The sequence below is a fragment of the Fusarium oxysporum genome, chromosome IV, assembly GCF_013085055.1.
Source record: "Fusarium oxysporum Fo47 chromosome IV, complete sequence".
Lineage (NCBI taxonomy): Eukaryota > Fungi > Ascomycota > Sordariomycetes > Hypocreales > Nectriaceae > Fusarium > Fusarium oxysporum.
The window spans coordinates 320,824-340,062 of NC_072843.1; the positions used below are offsets into that span (position 1 = coordinate 320,824).

General features: G+C 49.3%; 3 protein-coding genes across 3 annotated transcripts; 2 read left to right on the forward strand and 1 right to left on the reverse strand.

Moving 5' to 3' along the window:
* Positions 1–5,116: 5,116 nt before the first annotated feature.
* On the reverse strand, positions 5,117–11,092 carry FOBCDRAFT_291078 (proteasome stabiliser-domain-containing protein; the record flags this gene model as incomplete). Its single annotated transcript, XM_031180166.3, has 2 exons — positions 5,117–10,633; positions 10,878–11,092. The coding sequence occupies 2 exons, from the start codon at positions 11,090–11,092 to the stop codon at positions 5,359–5,361; spliced, it is 5,490 nt and encodes a 1,829-aa protein (XP_031046053.2). The 3' UTR covers positions 5,117–5,358.
* Positions 11,093–11,821: 729 nt separating this feature from the next.
* Positions 11,822–14,244, forward strand: FOBCDRAFT_219703 (uncharacterized protein). The gene is made up of 2 exons (XM_031180165.3): positions 11,822–12,815; positions 12,866–14,244. Exons 1-2 carry the CDS (start codon positions 12,251–12,253, stop codon positions 13,903–13,905), a joined length of 1,605 nt encoding a protein of 534 aa, XP_031046052.2. The 5' UTR covers positions 11,822–12,250; the 3' UTR covers positions 13,906–14,244.
* Positions 14,245–15,377: 1,133 nt separating this feature from the next.
* FOBCDRAFT_291083 (kinase-like domain-containing protein) lies at positions 15,378–17,789 on the forward strand (the record flags this gene model as incomplete). The annotated part of the gene is made up of 4 exons (XM_031180161.3): positions 15,378–15,459; positions 15,535–15,565; positions 15,619–15,935; positions 15,980–17,789. The coding sequence occupies 4 exons, from the start codon at positions 15,378–15,380 to the stop codon at positions 17,620–17,622; spliced, it is 2,073 nt and encodes a 690-aa protein (XP_031046048.2). The 3' UTR covers positions 17,623–17,789.
* Between the last annotated feature and the right edge of the window lie 1,450 nt (positions 17,790–19,239).

Here is a 19,239-nt window from a genome sequence, read left to right on the forward strand (position 1 = left end):
CGCAATTCTGCAGAGCCGGATTGAATCCTCTTACCTTCACGCCGAGTCTAATCCTTAAAGAATATGAATCTGATAACCGAGAATTGGACTCCGAAAAGTATTCGTACAGATGCGAATCAAGTCTCTAAGACGCCGTCACGCCGGTACAAGCAATGAAATGCTTCTGAGGAGAGTGATGGAGATGCGAAACGCCAAATCGTCGTTCTCACGCGGGGTAAGGTGCTTTACCAAAGATTCCAAAGGAATGTAGTAAGGTAGCTGCAAACGTTCCCGAAATGAGCTGAACCTATGCCTTTGTTAGTCTTCTGCTGGTCTCCCCAATTGCCAATATCCATGTTGGTCCCGGAAGCTATGATTGGAAGTGTCGAACTGGTCCTAACATCTGTGACGTTCCCCAGGCTGGGTTGGAAATCTCCAAATTCCGGGTGCAGGTTCGTCCATCCTTATTGGTCGATGAGTTTGATGCAGGCCAGACACCGCTTCAACGAACGCTTCAGTTGCTAATGGAGGACCGTCCGCGGGTAAGTTATTCGTGATGCCCGGTCGCAGTATATCGGGAGAGCAGTCCTCAGACGAGAAGTGCCAACATGATACAGGTCTTTCCATTCATGGTCTTGGTTCCAAAAGACTCGGCAGCCCTCAAGATCCTCTCCCTTCAGCGTCGTGCGTTCTTCGAAAGTTCCAGGATTTCAGCATCCCTATTTCCGGTAGTGACGGGGGAGTTGTTCGAAATGACAATAGCGTTGCGCCTTAGTCACCAAGAGCTGGCGTAACTGAGCATATGAAGTCGGTAGACGGTCGACACTCGATTGTCAGGTATCGAAGGCTTGGTATGTGACGCATTGCAGGTATCGTTTCAGAAGTCGGCAAGGAGACTCGTTGCGCTGTTGACTTCTTCGGTGCTGCTTATCGATATGGTCGCTTCGCGGATGATCGGAACGGATGAACAGATGCGACGGGAGGAACCGAGTGTTGCTCAAAAGTCGAATATAGTATGGAATCTTCGAACCAAAGCACATTCGAAGATCCATGGAGCTGGTCATGTTCTCAAGTAGAAAATTGTCGATGGTGGTGGGCGCAATGCGTATGAAGCGTCGTTGAAGCTGATATCCGACCCAATCCCACAAACCTCCCTCCACCAACCACGAATACCAACAGATGTGCAAGGAATCGACAAGCAACAAGGGAATGAAAGAAAGCGAACTTACTTTTAGGCGCCAACAAAAACAACAGTAACTGTCACAGCCAATTTCCGAAACACGCGCAAGGGAAGAGCCGTGAAAACCGTGATGAGTACAAAGATGGATGAGGGGAAACAAGAAAGAGAGTCGTGGGATGAGTCGTAATGCGGGAGACAGAGAGAAAAAAGACGAGCTTTTTTTTCTTAACCTTGCCTTGTTTGGGCCTTGGTCTTGGGAACAATCGGGGGCACGCGGGGACGAGGGTACCGGTAGGGGAAAATTGTCGACCAGGGGGTGTGGGCTGCCGTATCCGCTGACAAGGGGATCTTGGATCTTGGTGCGGGCTTGCTAAGGGTGGTACTGAAACAGCCCAATGGACGAATGACGCTGTTAAGTCACTGGGCGAGTGACGGAGCGGCTGCAGGTGCACGGAATTCAGATGAGATGATGGTAACGGTAGCGTGGACCTGGGCAAGCAGGCGCAGTAACGGACACTCCGTAACACAACAAAGCGTTCAAGACGATTGCACAAGGGACAGAGACGAGAAGACGATCAAGCGGTTGCTTTAGAAGAAGATAAGTTTACGCAAGAAGTTTAAGATGGGGGGATGAAAGGTCTCAACAACATCTTAACAGAGGAGGGGAAGAGGCCGGGAAGAGGGCTTTTGGAGAAGCAGACGCACAACATCGAATTACATTTCCATTGGGAGTCAAGAGCCCAGAAGAGACTCACTACGAAGTGGTGGGAGCCAGTAAAGGTGGGTGTGGCTTGAGAAAATGTGTGTGTCGCGATGTGGAGAGACTGGAAGGGATGGAAGGGAGGAGAACGAGAAGGACAAGGACAAAACCTGTGGGCCTTGCCCTAGCTGCTCTTACACACAGTATCGACAATTTAGTTCGGCAACTTCGCGATCATTGTGATACATACAATCACTGGACTAGCTACGGCGATGGCGATGGTCAAAGTGGTTCGAAACAATGCAAAGCTCGAGCTCGAGCCTTCTACTCGAAAACTCGAGGCTGTAATGGCATTGTTTGGGGCCCTTGTTGTTTCGCTTGAGCTGGATACGTACTTTTGGGACGAGCAAACTCAGCCATGTTTGGGCTTGGGTACCTGTCGTGCTGAAAAGCATTGTGTGGCTCTCCGCAACCAGGGCTACCCTTGACGGCTGGCGTGGCGCTATCTCAGTGCCTAGTGCCTAAAGCGACACAGCTGGGCACCGTTTGGACTGGAAGCTGGACAGTGAACAGTGGACTCTGAGCGCTGGGCGCTGGAAGCAGGACGGAGCTTGCGAGATGAACGAACACAACCCCTGTGAAAACAGCCCTGCCGAAGTGGATCATGAAATCATAGGGCATGAGGGTCGATGGCCTGGAAAGTAGCCCGATCTATCAAGCTGCACTGTAAGGACAGCCGGCGATAGACGACCAACGGAGAGCTGAGTGCAGGGAAGGTGAAAAGATCATTGTTGATCATCGTGTTGTTCGTTGGATGGAAATGCTGGGGGCAATTGAGCATGGCACTGAATTCATGCAAATGGCCTGTCAACTGAGGTTGAACAAGCGTGAAAATGGAATGAAGGGAGAGCCCAGGGCCTCGCTTGTTGGTTTCACCGCGCAAAAGCATTACAACTTCTTGTTGCGGATGAAGCGCGAGCAATTCACGAATGCATGGCTCACTCAGATCAGCGACAATGTTTCAACATCTCATTTATCTGAATATCTCCGGCCATCGTATGGTGATCACCAGCCGTAGGGTTTAAGATTGCTATCGCGACAAGTAACCCCAGAATCCGTTGCTTGCATCATTTGCAAGGCTCGGTGTCGAATGCTCGTCATAGCGACGTGCTACAGGCGAGCTCAGAATAGCAACGCCGAGACAACCCATGCCACAAGGCCTTAGAACTTATCCATTCGTGGGCAGAAGACCTGAGCGTGAGCAATCGCAACTTGATCTTGTTCAGGCATCTTTGCTTTTGACAACAGATAGGGCGGCATCATCAGACAACGCCCGTTCCTCGAGCATCAGGTCATTTCGAGATATCACAACCAGTAGTGATCATACACTCAATAGCTGGCCACTTCAACGTCGCCTTCGCACAATCGAGTGCTCATGACTGTTGACTTTCCAGTAACAAAACAGGACCCTCAAAGCCTTCCAACTCAATTGCATGCCGCTTATGCATGGACCTCAGAATTGAGGCTATCTATCCCTGGGTAACAAACTCTCCCTGAGAAGTGTTAACTCAAACCTAAAGTGTGGCGCACTCCAAAACCCATGTCGAAATGCCCTGTTCTAAGCAAGATCTCGGTCTCCTCTCGCGCCAAGACAGGAAAGCCCTTCTAGACCGCACCAGGGTTGAGCCATCTTGGTAATGGCGGGCGTTGCCCTTATCTCGGGGGTAGATGCCAGAACAGCAAAGTTGTCTCGTAAATCAGGCAATATTTTGATTTGCGTATCGTGAATCATAGCACTGTATTGAAACAACTTCGTGCCGAGGTCACCTCATGGAACCATCTGTACTGAAAGCGTGCCACTACAGCACGCCGTCATTATTGCTAACTAAACAGCTCGACAAATGGGAGGTTTTTCCAGGCCTCCGGGAATCGCTGCTAGTGGATCCTTTGCACACCAAAGATTGTTTCTGACACCACCATGCGGCATCACTGTACAAGACAAAGCATCTTTTGACCTTGATGATGACTGGTGAACTTGCGAGCACTAGTTTGTCCAATCAGGTTGAAGATTTCACTCTTGCAAGACAGTGCATCATGGTCGTTATTGACAGACTGGCCTTATCCCCTGTCAGACTCTTCTTTGGTGGTATTGAAGGTTGACTACGGCTTACAGTACGTTGCTTGAGCTCATAGGACTCTGACTCGAAATCTGCAAACATCTTCAGATGGCATGCCTATGCATATTGGTTTCGCGAATTTCTACGCTTCTGGTTCCTCCCTTTAGCCGCATTCATCAATTTTGGGACCAGGGGCCTGGTTGCTACTTGCAGATCGTTCAATCCCACCTTGCGACCCTCGTGGGAAACCCAGCAGTGGACTGGACTGGTGACGCAAATTGCGGCTTAGAAAACCGATGGTCCTGAATAGTTCTCCGCTAACTGTGCTGCAGCTCTGCCCTGGACAAGACTGAATCGTAAACATCTGAGCATCGCAAAATTTTACTGGCTCTTGGTCAGTAGCTTGGAGCGGCAGAGTTGTTACTGAATGTTCATGACACAAGACTGGCATCATCATATCACATCTGACTAGCAGCGCGCTACGCTGCGGTTGCGTTGCGATCTCGCGACAGCCGGCGTGCCAATATCGCTGCGGGGCCTTGAGTCTTCCGTGCCACGCTGCCATCCTTGTCCTTTTCCACATTTTATCGGCAATATGTTGGACACATTCTGCCAATGATGTCTAATTTTTCAACTTGGCAAGATAGAATAAAACTGCTCTCAACATGATGATGGTTTCGGCATTTGCTCTGTTCCGCGTTTACTGATACATAGCAATTATAAACTGAAACAGGACCTACCTTGCATTCCAGCTCAGCGTTACAAAAAGTGCCATGTATGTATCATTCGTCGACGACTTTGGCCTCCGTCACACGGCGAAGCATTTTTCGGCAGTGGATCCTCCACAATACCGACGGTTCCGGCCGTTTCCCAACGCCGATCCGGCCGGAGAGCTTGATAGCCAACGGTCACAAACCACGCGCGTTTCTTGTGTCGCTTGAACATTCTGCTTTTGTTTCGGTTTAACGAGTTTGTTGACGGGTTGGGCTTGATTGGGGGGACTATGTAACGTTGGGCAATTGCCTTTTTCTTTTTTTTTTTTTTTTTTTTTGCTGGTTGTACGGCATTATGAGTGCTGAGGTAAGATTTGAGGGGGTTGCGATGTTTGCCAAGATTGAAAGCGAGGGCAGCTCTCAGGGTTCAGGAGATGAGGAACAGGCATACCTTCGTATTATGACAGTCAGTCTAGCCTTGTGATAATACGCCCGAGCTTATCGTGATATGCCATGTATGGTCTTTCTGAACAAACATGTATCGCGGTCAGCCTAACCCTCACAATAATACTGCTAAGCTCATGACGATTTGGTGTATCTCTTAATCAAAGGCTAGTAAAAAAGATAATGATCTAAACGCTGGATCCTCTAGAAAGCTTCGCCCCTCTCTTACTCCATCTCAACGAGGATATCCCTAAGCACCCGCTGTACCTCCAAAGACCTCTCGGCTTCCAGGGCTTTGCTCACCATCGTCTTCAACTGCGCAGCGTCAGGACCCCCAGTCGGTCCAAATACTCCCTTGCTCTTTGCCTTGAACAATGCACCAACAGCCTTAGCCCTCATGATTCTCTGTGGTTCAGTGCCGGTGTCAACCAAGTCAACGTCCAGACTCAGTAGATAAGTAAGCGCCACGGCATTTTCGTCTGATGTTGATGAGAGTGTGGCATCGTTCATAAGATCGCGTACGCACTCGTACCATACTTGGCGCTTGATGGTAGCAAAGTTCGGGCTTGAAAGGAAAGGTTTGAGAATATTGATGATCTTTGTCAGAATGGCAAGATCAGTGTGGCTGTGTCCACGAGCAACAGCCTCTAAGCCATTAGAGGCCGTCTTTTCTGCAAGCTGCTCCTTCGCGACTTGATCCTTAGAGTCGATATCCATTTTATCTCCATTCTCGGTCTCGTCGTCTCCCTTAAGCTCTTCGAGATACGGCGTAACGATCTCCGCAATCTCATCAAGCATATCGAGATCATCACGAGCCTTTGCAAACTCCCATAGACAGCGGAAAGCGTGCACACGGTATTCGTCGTTGTTTCGCTTGGCTTCTCGAAGCGCAATCTTCTTCATCTGCGCCGCGATCTTCGAGTCTGACTTCCACAAGCTGTGTCCCTTCTCGACGAATTTAGGGTATGATTCAAGGAGTTTCTCTTTGCCAGCGAATGTCTTCAGGGCCAATGTCTTCTCGAAAACAGGCCAGATCTTGTTGAGATTGGCGTCGCTGATTTGGCCACTGACATCACTTGCACTTGCAACATCAGACACCATAGCTGCAACAGTGAAAGCTCCACCGTGTCGAAGTGCCCATTGTGCTGTATCCAAACACCTCTCCACGAGTGCTACGATCTCGGGTACGTAACGAACAACAGTGCGACTGCTTCCAGCGTGCTGCTCCCATACCTCCTTGAATACTTTGCTGGTATACTCATCTGTATCATGAGAGCCCAGGTAGGAGAAAGGAAGCAATTGTGTCTCAAGAGCAGTGAAGTGATCCGGTGAGATCTTAGCTAGTGCCACAATCACGTCCGCAGTCTTTTGACGACGTGACTCCTCCTCTGCTTCGAAGTACATATCAATGAACTTCTTACAGAATCGGTTCTTGGCCGAATCCGAGGCAGCTCTCAACATATATGCGGTAGCTCGAGCATACGCCTGGCTGACCTCGTCGTTCTTGTCCATTGTTTGCTTCTCCATCAATTGAAGGAACTTATTGCTCACTCCTTTAATGTCATTTGTATGGCGTGTGAATAGGGTCGTCAATACACGACTGCATCCTATCTTGGTCGGCATGCCAATAGCAGTTTTGATAGTAGCCTCTAGTTTGGGTGCCAACTCGGCCATAACATCCGCGTCCACAAAACGAAGTGAGTTGTCAATTGCCTCAGAAATTGGAGATCGGTTCACCATTTGTGATCGAATCTTATCAATCTGGTCTCGGCTGTCCTCGCCAGCTCTCTGGTAATGCCAGTTGATCTGCTCGGGCTCGATAGAGCTCAGCAAACCAAGGAGCTGAGGCACCATCTCCGGAATAAATGGTCGGAGAGCCTTTCCACCCTTCTTAGTGAGCTCGATGACGGTAATAGCAGCAAAGGCTTGAACTTCTTTGACAGAACTTTCGATACCTTTGTCAGACAGAAGGAAGGGAAGAGCTTCTTTCATCATAGATTGAGCAGCAGATCCACTGGTTCCCTCCTCGAGTTGTCGAACAAGAGTGTTGGACAAAGTTCTGCAAAGCTTGAAGGCAGCCTCTCGCACAGAACCTTTGACATCATCAAGAACCTTCAATGCTGATGTCCAAATATCGCGATATCGCTTCTCATACTTGTTGAATGGTTGGCCCTGGATGAGCTCCGAGATAGCAGCACAGCTTGCTTCTCGCATGCGCCACTCTCGCCCCAAGATACTTTTGAGCAAGTCATCCAAGATCGCATCAAAGTGAGTACTGAGAATTGCGCCCGAGTCTTTGACAAGTGCCTTCCAAATATCGTCCATGGATCGCTGCACGTTTTGATTGGGGTCAAATCGGTAACGGTAGAGCTTGGGATACAGCTTAGGGTCAACTTCAGACTCTGAAAGAATGTTGCTAAGTCCAAATCGACCGAAGGCGGATCGAGTCGACCAAGTAGCAGCATTCGCAGCAAGTGACATGAACTTGTAAACAAGCCTTTGATCACCAACTTCATTGGCCAGATTCACAATGTCCTTGTATGAAGTTATGGAGCTGCCCTCTCCAGTTGGCAGAGCACCAGGCTCGAACAACTCTGTTTCTTGGTCCACCTTGAGCTGGGTGCTATTGCCGGTGAAAGCAGACACCAGATCCTTGACAAGGGCGCTCTTGAGATCAGAATCGCCACGCTCGTAGACCAGAGACAACCCGCGCGAGGCGGTCTCTTGTACAAGCTCGTCGCGTGCGCTAAGAAGTCTCATGAATGCAGCTTGAGTCTCTCGGAGCCTTGACTGAACCTCTTCCAGGTGTGAACAATATTGAACGATGCAGAAAAGCCAGATGCCGGACGCCTTCAGCAGTGATGGCTTCGTGGCCTTGCAGTCCGCGAAGATCTTGTTCAGAACAGCTGTAAGAAGCGGGCCACGGGATCCATTACGCTTCTGAAGACAACCGCGGGACTCGACATCCAGGGTCAGCTTTACATAATCGGATTCCCATCGTGCCAGAGTTGCGGTGATAGCATCTCCCACAGTGAATTGCACCTCAACTTGCTTGATCTCATGTAGGGCGAAAATCTCCTTGAGGATATTACCCAGGATTCCATGCGACCATCCATCTTCACTCTCATTCGCGGCTTCTCCACTTTCACTCAGCCCGGCAGCCAGTCTTCCCAGAGCAAGAATTGCCTTCTCGTTGCCCTTCTTTGCTGAGGCGACGAGCTTGCTGATAACCTTTTCCAGGGAGTGATCGCCTTCACGTTCTGGGATAGCGAGTCCGGCGGTCCAAAGTTGAGCAAAGGCCTCCAGAGCTGTATCATGAAGCGACGACACAACGTTCTCGCCGGTGATAAACTGAATGGGATAGTGAACATCGTCGGGAATGGGTTGCCCGTAGTAAACGCTTCGAGAGCAGACATAACTGTATGCCAGTAATCCACCCTCAGCAGCGTTGAGTTCAGGTCCAACCAACTTCTCGGCATTCTCGAATAGTGTACTCAGAGTCTTGCGGCAGTTGTCTATCACAGAAGGGTCGTTCGCGAGATGCGACACAAGAATTCCGAGGGCTCGAGCAGTCAGGGACCGGATTTCCTTATTGTTCGACTTGATCAGTTGGAAAAGGCCATCGCTAAACTCGGTCAAGAATCCCAGTGCCCCACCGGGACTGAGGGATGCCACATCAACAAAGCAACGGATGCATTCTTCCGTGATCGGTGAGTCTTTAAGGTAGGCTCCATCGAGGCATGCCTTCAGATAGAAGATTATGAATCCACTATCGATCGTGTGTAGATAAGCCAGGATCTTCTCTCTCGTTTTGATATCCGTTTTGACGCGTGCATCTAGAGTTTGCATCCAGTCAGGCTCCACTTCGAAGTCTTCGAGAGCTTTGAGGAACATTATGTGCTTGCAATATCTCAGGGCAACTGGGAAAGCAGCTATACGAGATCCTTGGAAGTTCTCAAACACCGAGTGCGACTTTTCTGTCACATCCGGAAGAGGAGTAGTAGCAGCCTCAGTAATAGATTCTGGGATGATTTCAGAACCAAAGAACATGATTATCATTTCCTTCCAGTCTGGCAATTCTAGGCTGGTTTCGGCATGTGCGTGGTAGGTCCAGGGGTCAAGACCTTTGTGGCCCTGCTCGATAACATCACTCCTCTCGCCTTCGTAGGCACCAACGGCCAGAATGTCAATCCAGCGTGCCAAAACATCGGAAAAAGCGAGGCATTGGTTGGCCCACTTGACCACAGCATGCCGAGTGCTTCTAACAGCAGGGGGCTCATCAGCGAGAGACATGAACGTTAGCAGCATTGTCTTCAGCTCTTGAGACTCGCTGCCCGTCATTGCCGGAATGTTTGTGGTCAGGCTAGACAGAGCTCCATCTATGTTCACAACTGCATCTGCAGTCGTATCCTCTGACAGTGACTTAAAAAGCCAGCCCGCGAGTTGCAGCCGCCTCGCAATTGGCATATTCGCACTTCTCGCCAGCACTCCAATCGTTTCGTAAGCTTTCGATCGTAGTGCAATATCGTCGTGGGATGTCCGCTGCGGAACAGGCCAGCCTTGACCCTCTATAAAAACGGACAGCTCATGCACGAGAGGAACAGCAATGTCAAATCCTTCCTGTGAGGGCCCAACGCGTGCTACCCAGGCAAGGTACTGGAATGTCGCAGTATGGAGTTTCGTTTGCTCAAGCGCACTCTTGGGGAGCAGATTCTGTGCCAATCCACTTGACGCTTGGTCTTGCGTGGAAAAGTTGAGTTTGACTACAGCCATGATATCATCCGACATTGTTGCCGAGATGGAGGATTTGGAGAGCATATTCAGAATTCGAGTCCGGTATGTGGGCGGCAGTATTGAGTGAGCATGAAACAGACGCTTGACGAGTGCCTCATCTTCCATAGACACGGAGCTTCGCTTCAATACTTCTTCAGCCGCAGATACAAGTCTGTTATCGAAACTTGATGCAGCATAAAGCGCAGGTAAGAACTTCTCCTCATCGGTAAAAGCACCACTTGCAAGCAATGCAACGAGCTTGAGCTTTAACTCTGACATCCTCTCGAAGACCTTCTGTGACTCTGGACTTTCCACGGCTAGCGATTCGAGCTCAGATTTGGTCAGTGTTGGGTTAGCCGTGGTCCAGTTCTGAGTTTGCGTAGGGTTTCGTAGTCGTAGAAAAACGCTGATCATGCTGGCGAGGAACTTTGCGTCGGCCTCGTCTGACAATCCGATTGCTTCTCGGTAATCGGTATCATCTTTGCTGCCTCTTGGAGGTATCCGGGCATCAAGGAGGAGACGTAGAATGATGTTGAAGAATGGTCCGGCTCGGGCAACACCTTGATCTTTGGCGAATCCCGATAGAGCTTTAGGTATAAGCTGTCTTCGTTCATAGTCATCCAGGCGCTCTATGCTATGTTGTATCCCTGAGATATCGAGTTGCTTGACTAACGGGGAGTCACTGGACTTGTATTGATCAAGCAGCGCGCCTACAGGAAGAATTACCCTGTGTCCAGGTTAGTCTTCATATCAATTTCACGGACTGCTCTGACTCTAGACTGGCAGGAAACTTGAGAGTTCGACAGTAAATTCATCCTAGATGATCCTGAACTCGCCTACGTGGCAGAGATGCTTGGTGACTTCAGGGTAATTTAGGATGAGCCTAGCCGACTCTCCGACTACCTTGGGTAGCAATTTTCGCACCAATTTTGGGGGTTCCGAGTCTTCTTTCACCCTGGGATGTGACTTACTCCGGGGGTTGGATGAACGTCTTCAGTTTGGAGAATATCTGGACCACCTTAGCTCGAACTTGAGCATGTTCACTAGCGGCCTTGAGGATGACTGGCGGCAGATAACGTTGTAATAGTTCGTGCAGCTTCTGTTCCTTGTTTGCAACATTTAGGATCTTGAGCTCGACGGTATCAAGCAGCTGCAGTTCCCTCTCCTTCGTTGATGCCGTCGCCATGATTGAGGGGGTATTATGTATTTTGAACTTGATCAGTCTCAAGCTTGGAGAGGCGCTATCTTTTGAACATAAAAATGTTTTAAAGGTATAGAAACGCGTTCAGACGGTGGTTTGCGACTTTTTTTGCTTTGTAAGAGCAGGCACAGGCAGCTCAGTGACGAATAACCTCAGGTAGGTGCTGCTGGGCGATATTGTCTCCAGTCAACCATATCGTGACGTTGCATGACTAAGCTGATATTAGTCAAGTTGGTCACTTTTCTAGTAGATAATAGACATGATGTTAGAAGCTAAAAACTTCCATTAAAACATAAAAAACGAGTGTAGATCATTATTTGATTTTTTTTTTTTTTTTTTTTTTTTAAATTTTATTTTGCGTACCTGGTGATGAGGTGTACTGCTTGTGACAATATGATGAGATAAGTAAACTCTGGCCAGCTGTTTGGGTAAGTAAAGACTAGAGCCCTCGTCTCAATGAGTTCATGATTCCGACACAACGACATTAGAGGCCTTTTTTATTTATTTGTTTCTTATTACCAATATGCATATATACAGTAAGAACATTAGGATTTCATTTAGATAAGAGTTAATTTATTACCATGAATCACAGTTGAAGATACTATCATCACGCTTCCATCTAGGGTAAGCTTTTCATATGGAAGAAGTCGCGTCATTGATTTTCCGCCACCGTTACTGCTGCACTCCCCTGTCACTTGCCCCTCCAAGCAAAGGCGCTAAGCTCCACTGACCCGGTTGCGTCACTGTGGTTGGGTGCCTGTCTTTGGTGTCTGTCTGTGCTTCACTTTCACCTTCAACTTTCGCCTTGCAACTTGAAGGTCACATCTCAACCACGACAAGGTCGATTTCTTTCAAGCGCATTGCCGCTATAAGCTGAAAGAACAACGGCACTGAACAGCTCAATATCCAGCTCACGTCACCAGCTTGAGATCAGTGACTATTTAGCCCCGATACTCTCCCCGCTGTTGTCATAGCGGGGCATCAACTCTCGTCGCGCAAGCTACACCGAACCTTACGATATCACATCAATCAACTACGTGTTCGACCCCGAGCCCTCTTCTTACTTCGATACTCTCGATACTCTAAAATTCCACCAAACACGACAGCCTGACACCCCCTGCCCTGCCAGGAGAGTCGCCATCCATGGACGACAACATCTCCACATTCATGTCCATTACGGGCACAAGCACTGATGTCGCCCGGAGCTTTCTCGAGATGACTGCGGGTAACTTCGAGCGTGCCATAGGACTCTTCTTCGAGAACCCCGATCTCGTTTCCGGTGTGGGAGCTGGCCTTTCTTCAACCGACCAGCCAGCAGCTGCACCTGCGACAACAGCAGCAGCAACCAGAGGCAACATTGGCAGACAAGATTCGGCGGGCGTTATTCACATCGATAGTGACGATGACCAGGACATGCAACTCGAAGACTTTAGCGACAATGATGACGATAATGAGAGAGCCGTCGCAGCTCAAGCGGCAGCTCTAGCCCAGGAAGAAGAAGATATGGCAATGGCAAAGCGATTACAGGAGGAGCTATACCAAGGCAACCAAGGGTCTGGATCAGGAGGAAACCCAGATGATGTCCGGGCACCTATCGCGCGGACTACTGAGACCCTGGTGGCACCCGGATGGGGTGGTGGTGAGCACGATGATGGAATGGAGGCAGCTTTTCTAGAAGAGTTGAGACGCAGGCGGCGGGCAAATCCACGTAAGTGCCTGAACCACCCGCAGTAGACTTCCACTGATGCAGTCATATAGCCAATCGTGCGGGAGGACCATTCTCCCAGCAAATATGGGCCGACCCTGAACGCCGCCCAGCTCAGCCAGCCGAGAATGGAGCCCATGCAAGGCGTCTTGAAGATTTGTTTCGACCACCTTACGATCTGATGGCGCGCATGTCTTGGGATGACGCCCGTACACTAGGCAAGGAAGACAAGAAGTGGATCTTGGTTAATCTCCAAGACATGAACGACTTTAACTGCCAGGCCCTAAACCGCGACATTTGGAAGGACGAAGCTATCAAATCTCTGGTCTCAGAGAACTTCATATTTCTACAGTATGACAAGGACTTCCCGGATGCCGAGGAGTTTGTGACATTTTATTTCCCCAACCAAACCCACGAGAACCCTGATAACTACCCACATGTCTCGATCATCGACCCCCGAACAGGCGAGCAAGTCAAGGTTTGGACCGGGCGACCTTTCCCTTCCGCGCAAGACTTCCATGCCGAACTCGCCGAGTTTCTCGACCGCTACAGTCTCGCGGCCAATAGCAAGAACCCGGTTGCGAAGACGACAGCACGAAAGCCACAGAGAGTGGATGTCGACCGCATGACTGAGGATGAGATGCTTGAAATGGCTTTGAAGAACAGTCTGGAGGGTGCGACAGGAAGCGGAGGCTCCTCAACACCCAACCTCCATGACCCCGATGCTTTAACCAAAGACCCTGGCCCCGAGGAGGGTAAAGGAAAGGAACCTGAAGCCCCGGTTGAACAAAGTCCTTGGGCTCAAATTTCGAGCACCACCCCACATACCGAACCAGAGGCTAACCCAACAACTACTACACGCATTCAATTCCGACACCCTACCGGCCGTGTCATTCGACGATTCAACCTTGATGATCCAGTCCGCAGAATCTATGAATGGCTCAAGGCTGAGCCACTGGAAGGCAAAGAAGGGATCGAATTTGAGCTTAAGAAAATGCCTGCTGGCCAGGATCTCATCGAGAGCCTGGACACGACCGTTGCAGATGCAGGTCTGAAGCAAGGGACAGTCATGATTGAGTTCATTGAGGACTGAGCTGGTGACTGATTGAATGATTTCCTTTTATGCGGGATTACAGCAAACTTTGTAGATAGATCAGTATCGGAGCCATCGGAGTGAATTGGACTGGCTGCAGCCAGTGGAATATGCGGATTCTGAATCCTTGTGGCATCATTGCTATTGGCATTGATTTACCTTTATCATGAGGAGGGCGTGGGAGGTTACTATCTTTAGACAGCTCATCGAAGTCACGCATGAGAAATGACACTTGAAAGCAATGGAACTGTGCAAATGCCATGCTCGCATTCTGTGCCTGGCCATGTATGACAAGGCTAATTTAACACCAATGCAAGTAATCGCAATGTAATTTTATCTATCAAGCTAATGTGATCGCGTCAGCTTGTTCCTGATCCCTAAGAACTAATAGTTTGCCGCTTATTCCAAACCCTTGAACAGATTGAAGTCAAAGCATCAAATGATACGTTTCACCATGCAATAGAGAGAAGCCATGAGCCAATAACGCAACATAAACCCTTGCAAAATGTGATATCAAGTCGTCATACCTGAACATCTTTTAATGAGTTTCGCATCTCTAGAGTTGGGCGTGATTGAACGCAGAAGATAATTGGCCTCAAGACCATGTCGATAACTGAGGCTGAGGCCAGGCCAGGCCCTAGCTGGAGATCTTGGAATCAGGTGCGGGAAGTATTTCCCAGCGACCCCTCCCCCCTGTGGACAACCACTTACAGGGGGGAGAGAGTCTAATAAGGTCGCACCAGGAACGGCCGTGAACAGATCGATTCAGGTTCGATGCGTGCCATTGATTGATTGGCAAAGCAAGGACATGAGCCCGTTGCTCCTCAACAACCCCCACCTCAGGTAAACAGCAACAACCAGCAACCAATACCTAGGTACCCAGAGCCAGCCCGTTCCGTTTCATAGTGGGAAGGTGTTAGCTTACTGTACGGAGTGTTTCTTTTTCTCTACCTCATTAGCTTGCGCCTGCTTGTTTTGGCTGCATGTTGTGTTGATTCTTTCCCTTGCGTAGGCGGAGATTGGCTGTGCTGTGCGACAACCTCTTTTCTATTCTCGCATTCATATGAGCACATTATCATCTCCCTGCTTGTTTCTTATTTCCCTCCCTTCTTTTCTTCTTCTTTTCATCTAGTGCACACTGTTTCTCTTCTGCGAAGAAAAAAAGTCGCGGCAACCGAGACAGATATTTACCACGAACCCGGTTCGAAATAAGACTACGATTTCTTAGTGGTGGGGTTGCTGCTAATCGACACCGCCAAACTACGATATCCGAATTGGAAGCGGGTTCAGTTCGACATCACGCGCCGTTGCGAAACCGTTGACCCGAATAAGAGGCCCTGAAGCGATTGCCAACCGATTGATACTGCTTCGAGTCAATAGCAGTCGGCGAATTCGCAGTGACAACGTCACTCAACCGCGGGGCAAACATCGTTAGTTACCCGAAAACATAAGCTTTCCCACGAACCTACACAATGGCAGATCGCGAGCATGAGGTTGACGACGCGAATGAAGCGCTTGACCCGGAGCTTCTCTACTCCAAGGAATACTGCATTGGTTAGTCCTGACGTGGTCTTGTGTCGTGCGACACCAGATTGGGCACTTGGGCGTAAATGTACTGACATGGCGCAGGTGGTGGCAGTTTCGGCAAAGTTTACAAAGGGTGCGGCGACGATAATATGATCCACAGCGACCGAACTTTGCTAACGAATTCAGAGTCGATAAACGAACGGGCCAAGCTGTAGCGATCAAGGTCATTGATATAGAGAGTGCCGAAGACGAGGTCGAGGATATTATCCAAGAAATCGCCATTCTGTCCGAGCTACAATCACCATATGTCACCAAGTACTATGGATCCTATGCGAAAGGTGCCGAGTTATGGATCGTGATGGAGTTCTGTTCGGGAGGAAGCTGTGCCGACTTGATGAAGCCGGGATTGATTGGAGAGGACTACATCGCCATCATTGTGCGCGAGTTGCTCATGGGTTTGGATTATCTCCACACAGACAAGAAGCTACATCGAGATGTCAAAGGTAAGAAGGATGCCCTCGCCCCTGACGACGCTAATCGCCTGTAGCTGCCAATGTGCTTCTTAGCAGCAATGGTCAAGTCAAACTCGCCGATTTTGGCGTGTCAGGTCAGCTTTCTGCTACCATGACCAAGAAAAACACATTTGTTGGAACACCTTTTTGGATGGCCCCAGAGGTCATTAAGCAATCTGGGTATGATCATAAGGCCGATATTTGGTCTCTCGGTATTACAGCTCTCGAATTGGCCAATGGAGAGCCTCCTTATGCCGATATTCATCCTATGAAAGTTCTCTTTCTTATTCCAAAGAACCCTCCACCACGGCTAGAGGGAAATTTCACCAAAGCCTTCAAAGATTTCATCGAATTATGTCTCCAGCGAGATCCCAAAGACCGACCAACAGCCAAGGATATGCTGCGACACCCGTTTATTAGACGGGCAAAGCGGACAACTTACCTGACTGAGCTTATCGAGAGGCACCAACGCTGGGCAGCTACTCATAAGGGAGAGGACGATGACAACTGGGATTCGGCTAACAGTGGACGAGCTCCTGCAGAACGTGAGCGAGTTGACGAAGATATGTGGGATTTCGGCACGGTGAGACTTGTTGGCGAGCGTGGCGGCATTGTTAATCGACCAGGTCTCAACCAACTGGATGAGAACGCAACAAACGCACGTGCTTCTAGACCACTAGAGAGCGAGGAAGACTATGGCGAGCAACGACGAGACGCAAGCCCAACCAAGTCAAGAGATTTCGCCCTTCAATCCCTTGAGACTGTCAAGGCCAACCCGGGCTCAAGGCAGTCTAGCCCCCAACGAAAGGCTGTTCCTCAATCTCAATATCAGCAGCCACTCCCATCGCCTACGAGGGCACTGCCTCAAACTCCCTTGAAGCTCCCTCCTCCAAGGGATAACGCCGAGACTCCTCGCCCATTGAGAATAAACCCCCCTGCAATAGTGCAGGAGTCTCCAGAGTATGACCGGGAGCTTCAGAGCCAACTACAGCGTGATATTGGCATGCTCAATCTGGATTACGAACCACAGACTGAGAGGAAAGCCAGTCCACAGATCCAGCAGGTCCAGCCACCACAGTGGTCATTACCACCTGCTCCTCCGGCCCATCAGCAACGACCAACAACAAGCAAGCAGATGAGCCTACCTGAGATACCTCCATACAGGCCAAACCAAGCCCCCACGCAGCAAAGGGTACCTTCATTGCAACAGACTTCTGTGCCTCAAGTTCACACGCCCCTCCCAGGGGGTGCACAAGGCCCTCGACCTCTTCCATCAAAAGCTCAGTCGCCCAGCCCATCGGATTTTAACACGCCATCGGCTTTCCCTACACCTGCACCAGCCAATCCCAATGGGGAGCTGGATGCTCTGAACGATGTCATATTCCCAGCCCTGGAGGAGGCGCTTAAGCGGCGACAGATAAACCTGCAGCAGATGTATAAGCCAGGACAGAACCCAGCTCAACTGACACCCCAACAACAACGCGCCGAAGCTTCTCACGAAAAGTTACGAAAATTGGTTTATAAGCTGGCACATGTCTGCAAAGAGATTGATCATTATGACAAGGCCGAGCCTGTTGGGATGGGCAGAGAGGTTGGCAGTTTTCTCGAGGGGCTTCTTGAGGAGATTCTGGTGAGAGTCGAGCCTTTGGATGAGGATGAGGAAGTGCCCGCTTCATGATGAGTGTACGTTGTGTGATGAGCCATGTGATTAAGAAAAGAAGCGCTGAAGAGTGTTTTGGAGTTTGGGTTTGACATTGTATATGGCATTCTGGCAGGTTGATGATAAAAGGACGGAATAGGTTAGCATGACGAGTATAAAGCGATATGACATGGCTGAGAATAGCTGGTATAACATAGATGCCAGTCTGTTGTGATTTTGAGACAGAGTCCAGCGATGTTTGTTTGTGGCATGAGAGGTTATCGAGGACTATATTAGGCTGCAGGAGTAAATGAAGTTTTGAGTTCATGATCTTCAAGAACATATGATAACATAGGAATTGCGCATCGTGAAATGCTACTTCTCATTGCAGCCTTGGTAGTTTGATGCCTCGGGCTGAAGAGTAGGTCTCCTGGGATTTTGCCATCTCTTCTGTTGAGGGGTTATCATGAATGCTGTTTACCGCGGAGCATCATGACAACAAACGCTACTCATCTAAGACTATAATTAGACCCAGTATGCAAGCCATTGAGGCAAAAAAATACAGTTAGCCAAGCTATAGCAAGTGCTTTCTATTCTCGATACTAGGTTCGGAGTATTCTACCTATAAGCGTTTCGTAAGTACGAAGTCCGAGTAGCAACCAAAATCTTGCAACCTGATACCTCGCCAAGAATTTGCTTGACCCGCAGAAAAAGCTCCACATGGGGAATAGAGCTCGTTATGTCATGGTCATCATGATAGGGCTGCAAAGAATTGGGGGAGCTCAATATCATGAGAGCAACTGTATAGACATAAAGACAGAAACTAGCCGGATAAATTGGATATAAATATGACCGGGTCAACTCAATTGAATGTTATTGTTGATCCCCAATTCTGTTTCCGTGACGTCGTTTGCGTCCACAGCTCGGTCCAGCCTAGACCCAGAAAAGCAGTAAATTCTAGCGGCCGCGCCGTGCAAAACTCCCCACAAGCTACCCCATGCAGCCTAACGCTACAGTTGGGTGCAAAAAGTATGAATCCAAACGCAAGTACCGGACTGATCGGGCTAGGCCGAACAGGCATGTGTTATGATGCCGCTTTCATATTGCAATTTTGACCTAATAAGGTCAATTAAAACAGCTTTAATACTTTATATACCAGCCTTCAGCAGTAATTATAGCGGTAATACGGTTTGGCATTGTATCGCAAAGGTTCTTCAGGACCCTTTCTTCAAGGTTATCCCAAGCCTCTATTGTAGCTAAGACTAAGGCATGTTGTGTAGCGACTGTATCCTCTGCGTGAGTCAGTTCCGGGTGTAACCGATAGATCTCTGCCTTTATCAACGCCCACAGATTCTCTATAGGGTTCAAATCAGGCGAATAGGGCGGCCATATCATCAGCTGGACCTGAAGCTCTTCCAGCAGGGCCTTGACGACACGGGCGGTGTGTATAGACGCGTTATCATGCATAAAGATATCACACGGCTGAAGAAACCACGGCAGTACGACAGAATAAAGATCATAGATGCCAATAGCATTGACGTTGCCGACAAGAGGCACTAAGGGCGTACGAGATGCGTGACCGAAGGCAGCCCAGAACATCTGCCGTACGGCGCCTTGTCTCCTAGCCTCGCTGACATCCTGTACGCGAAGGGCTTC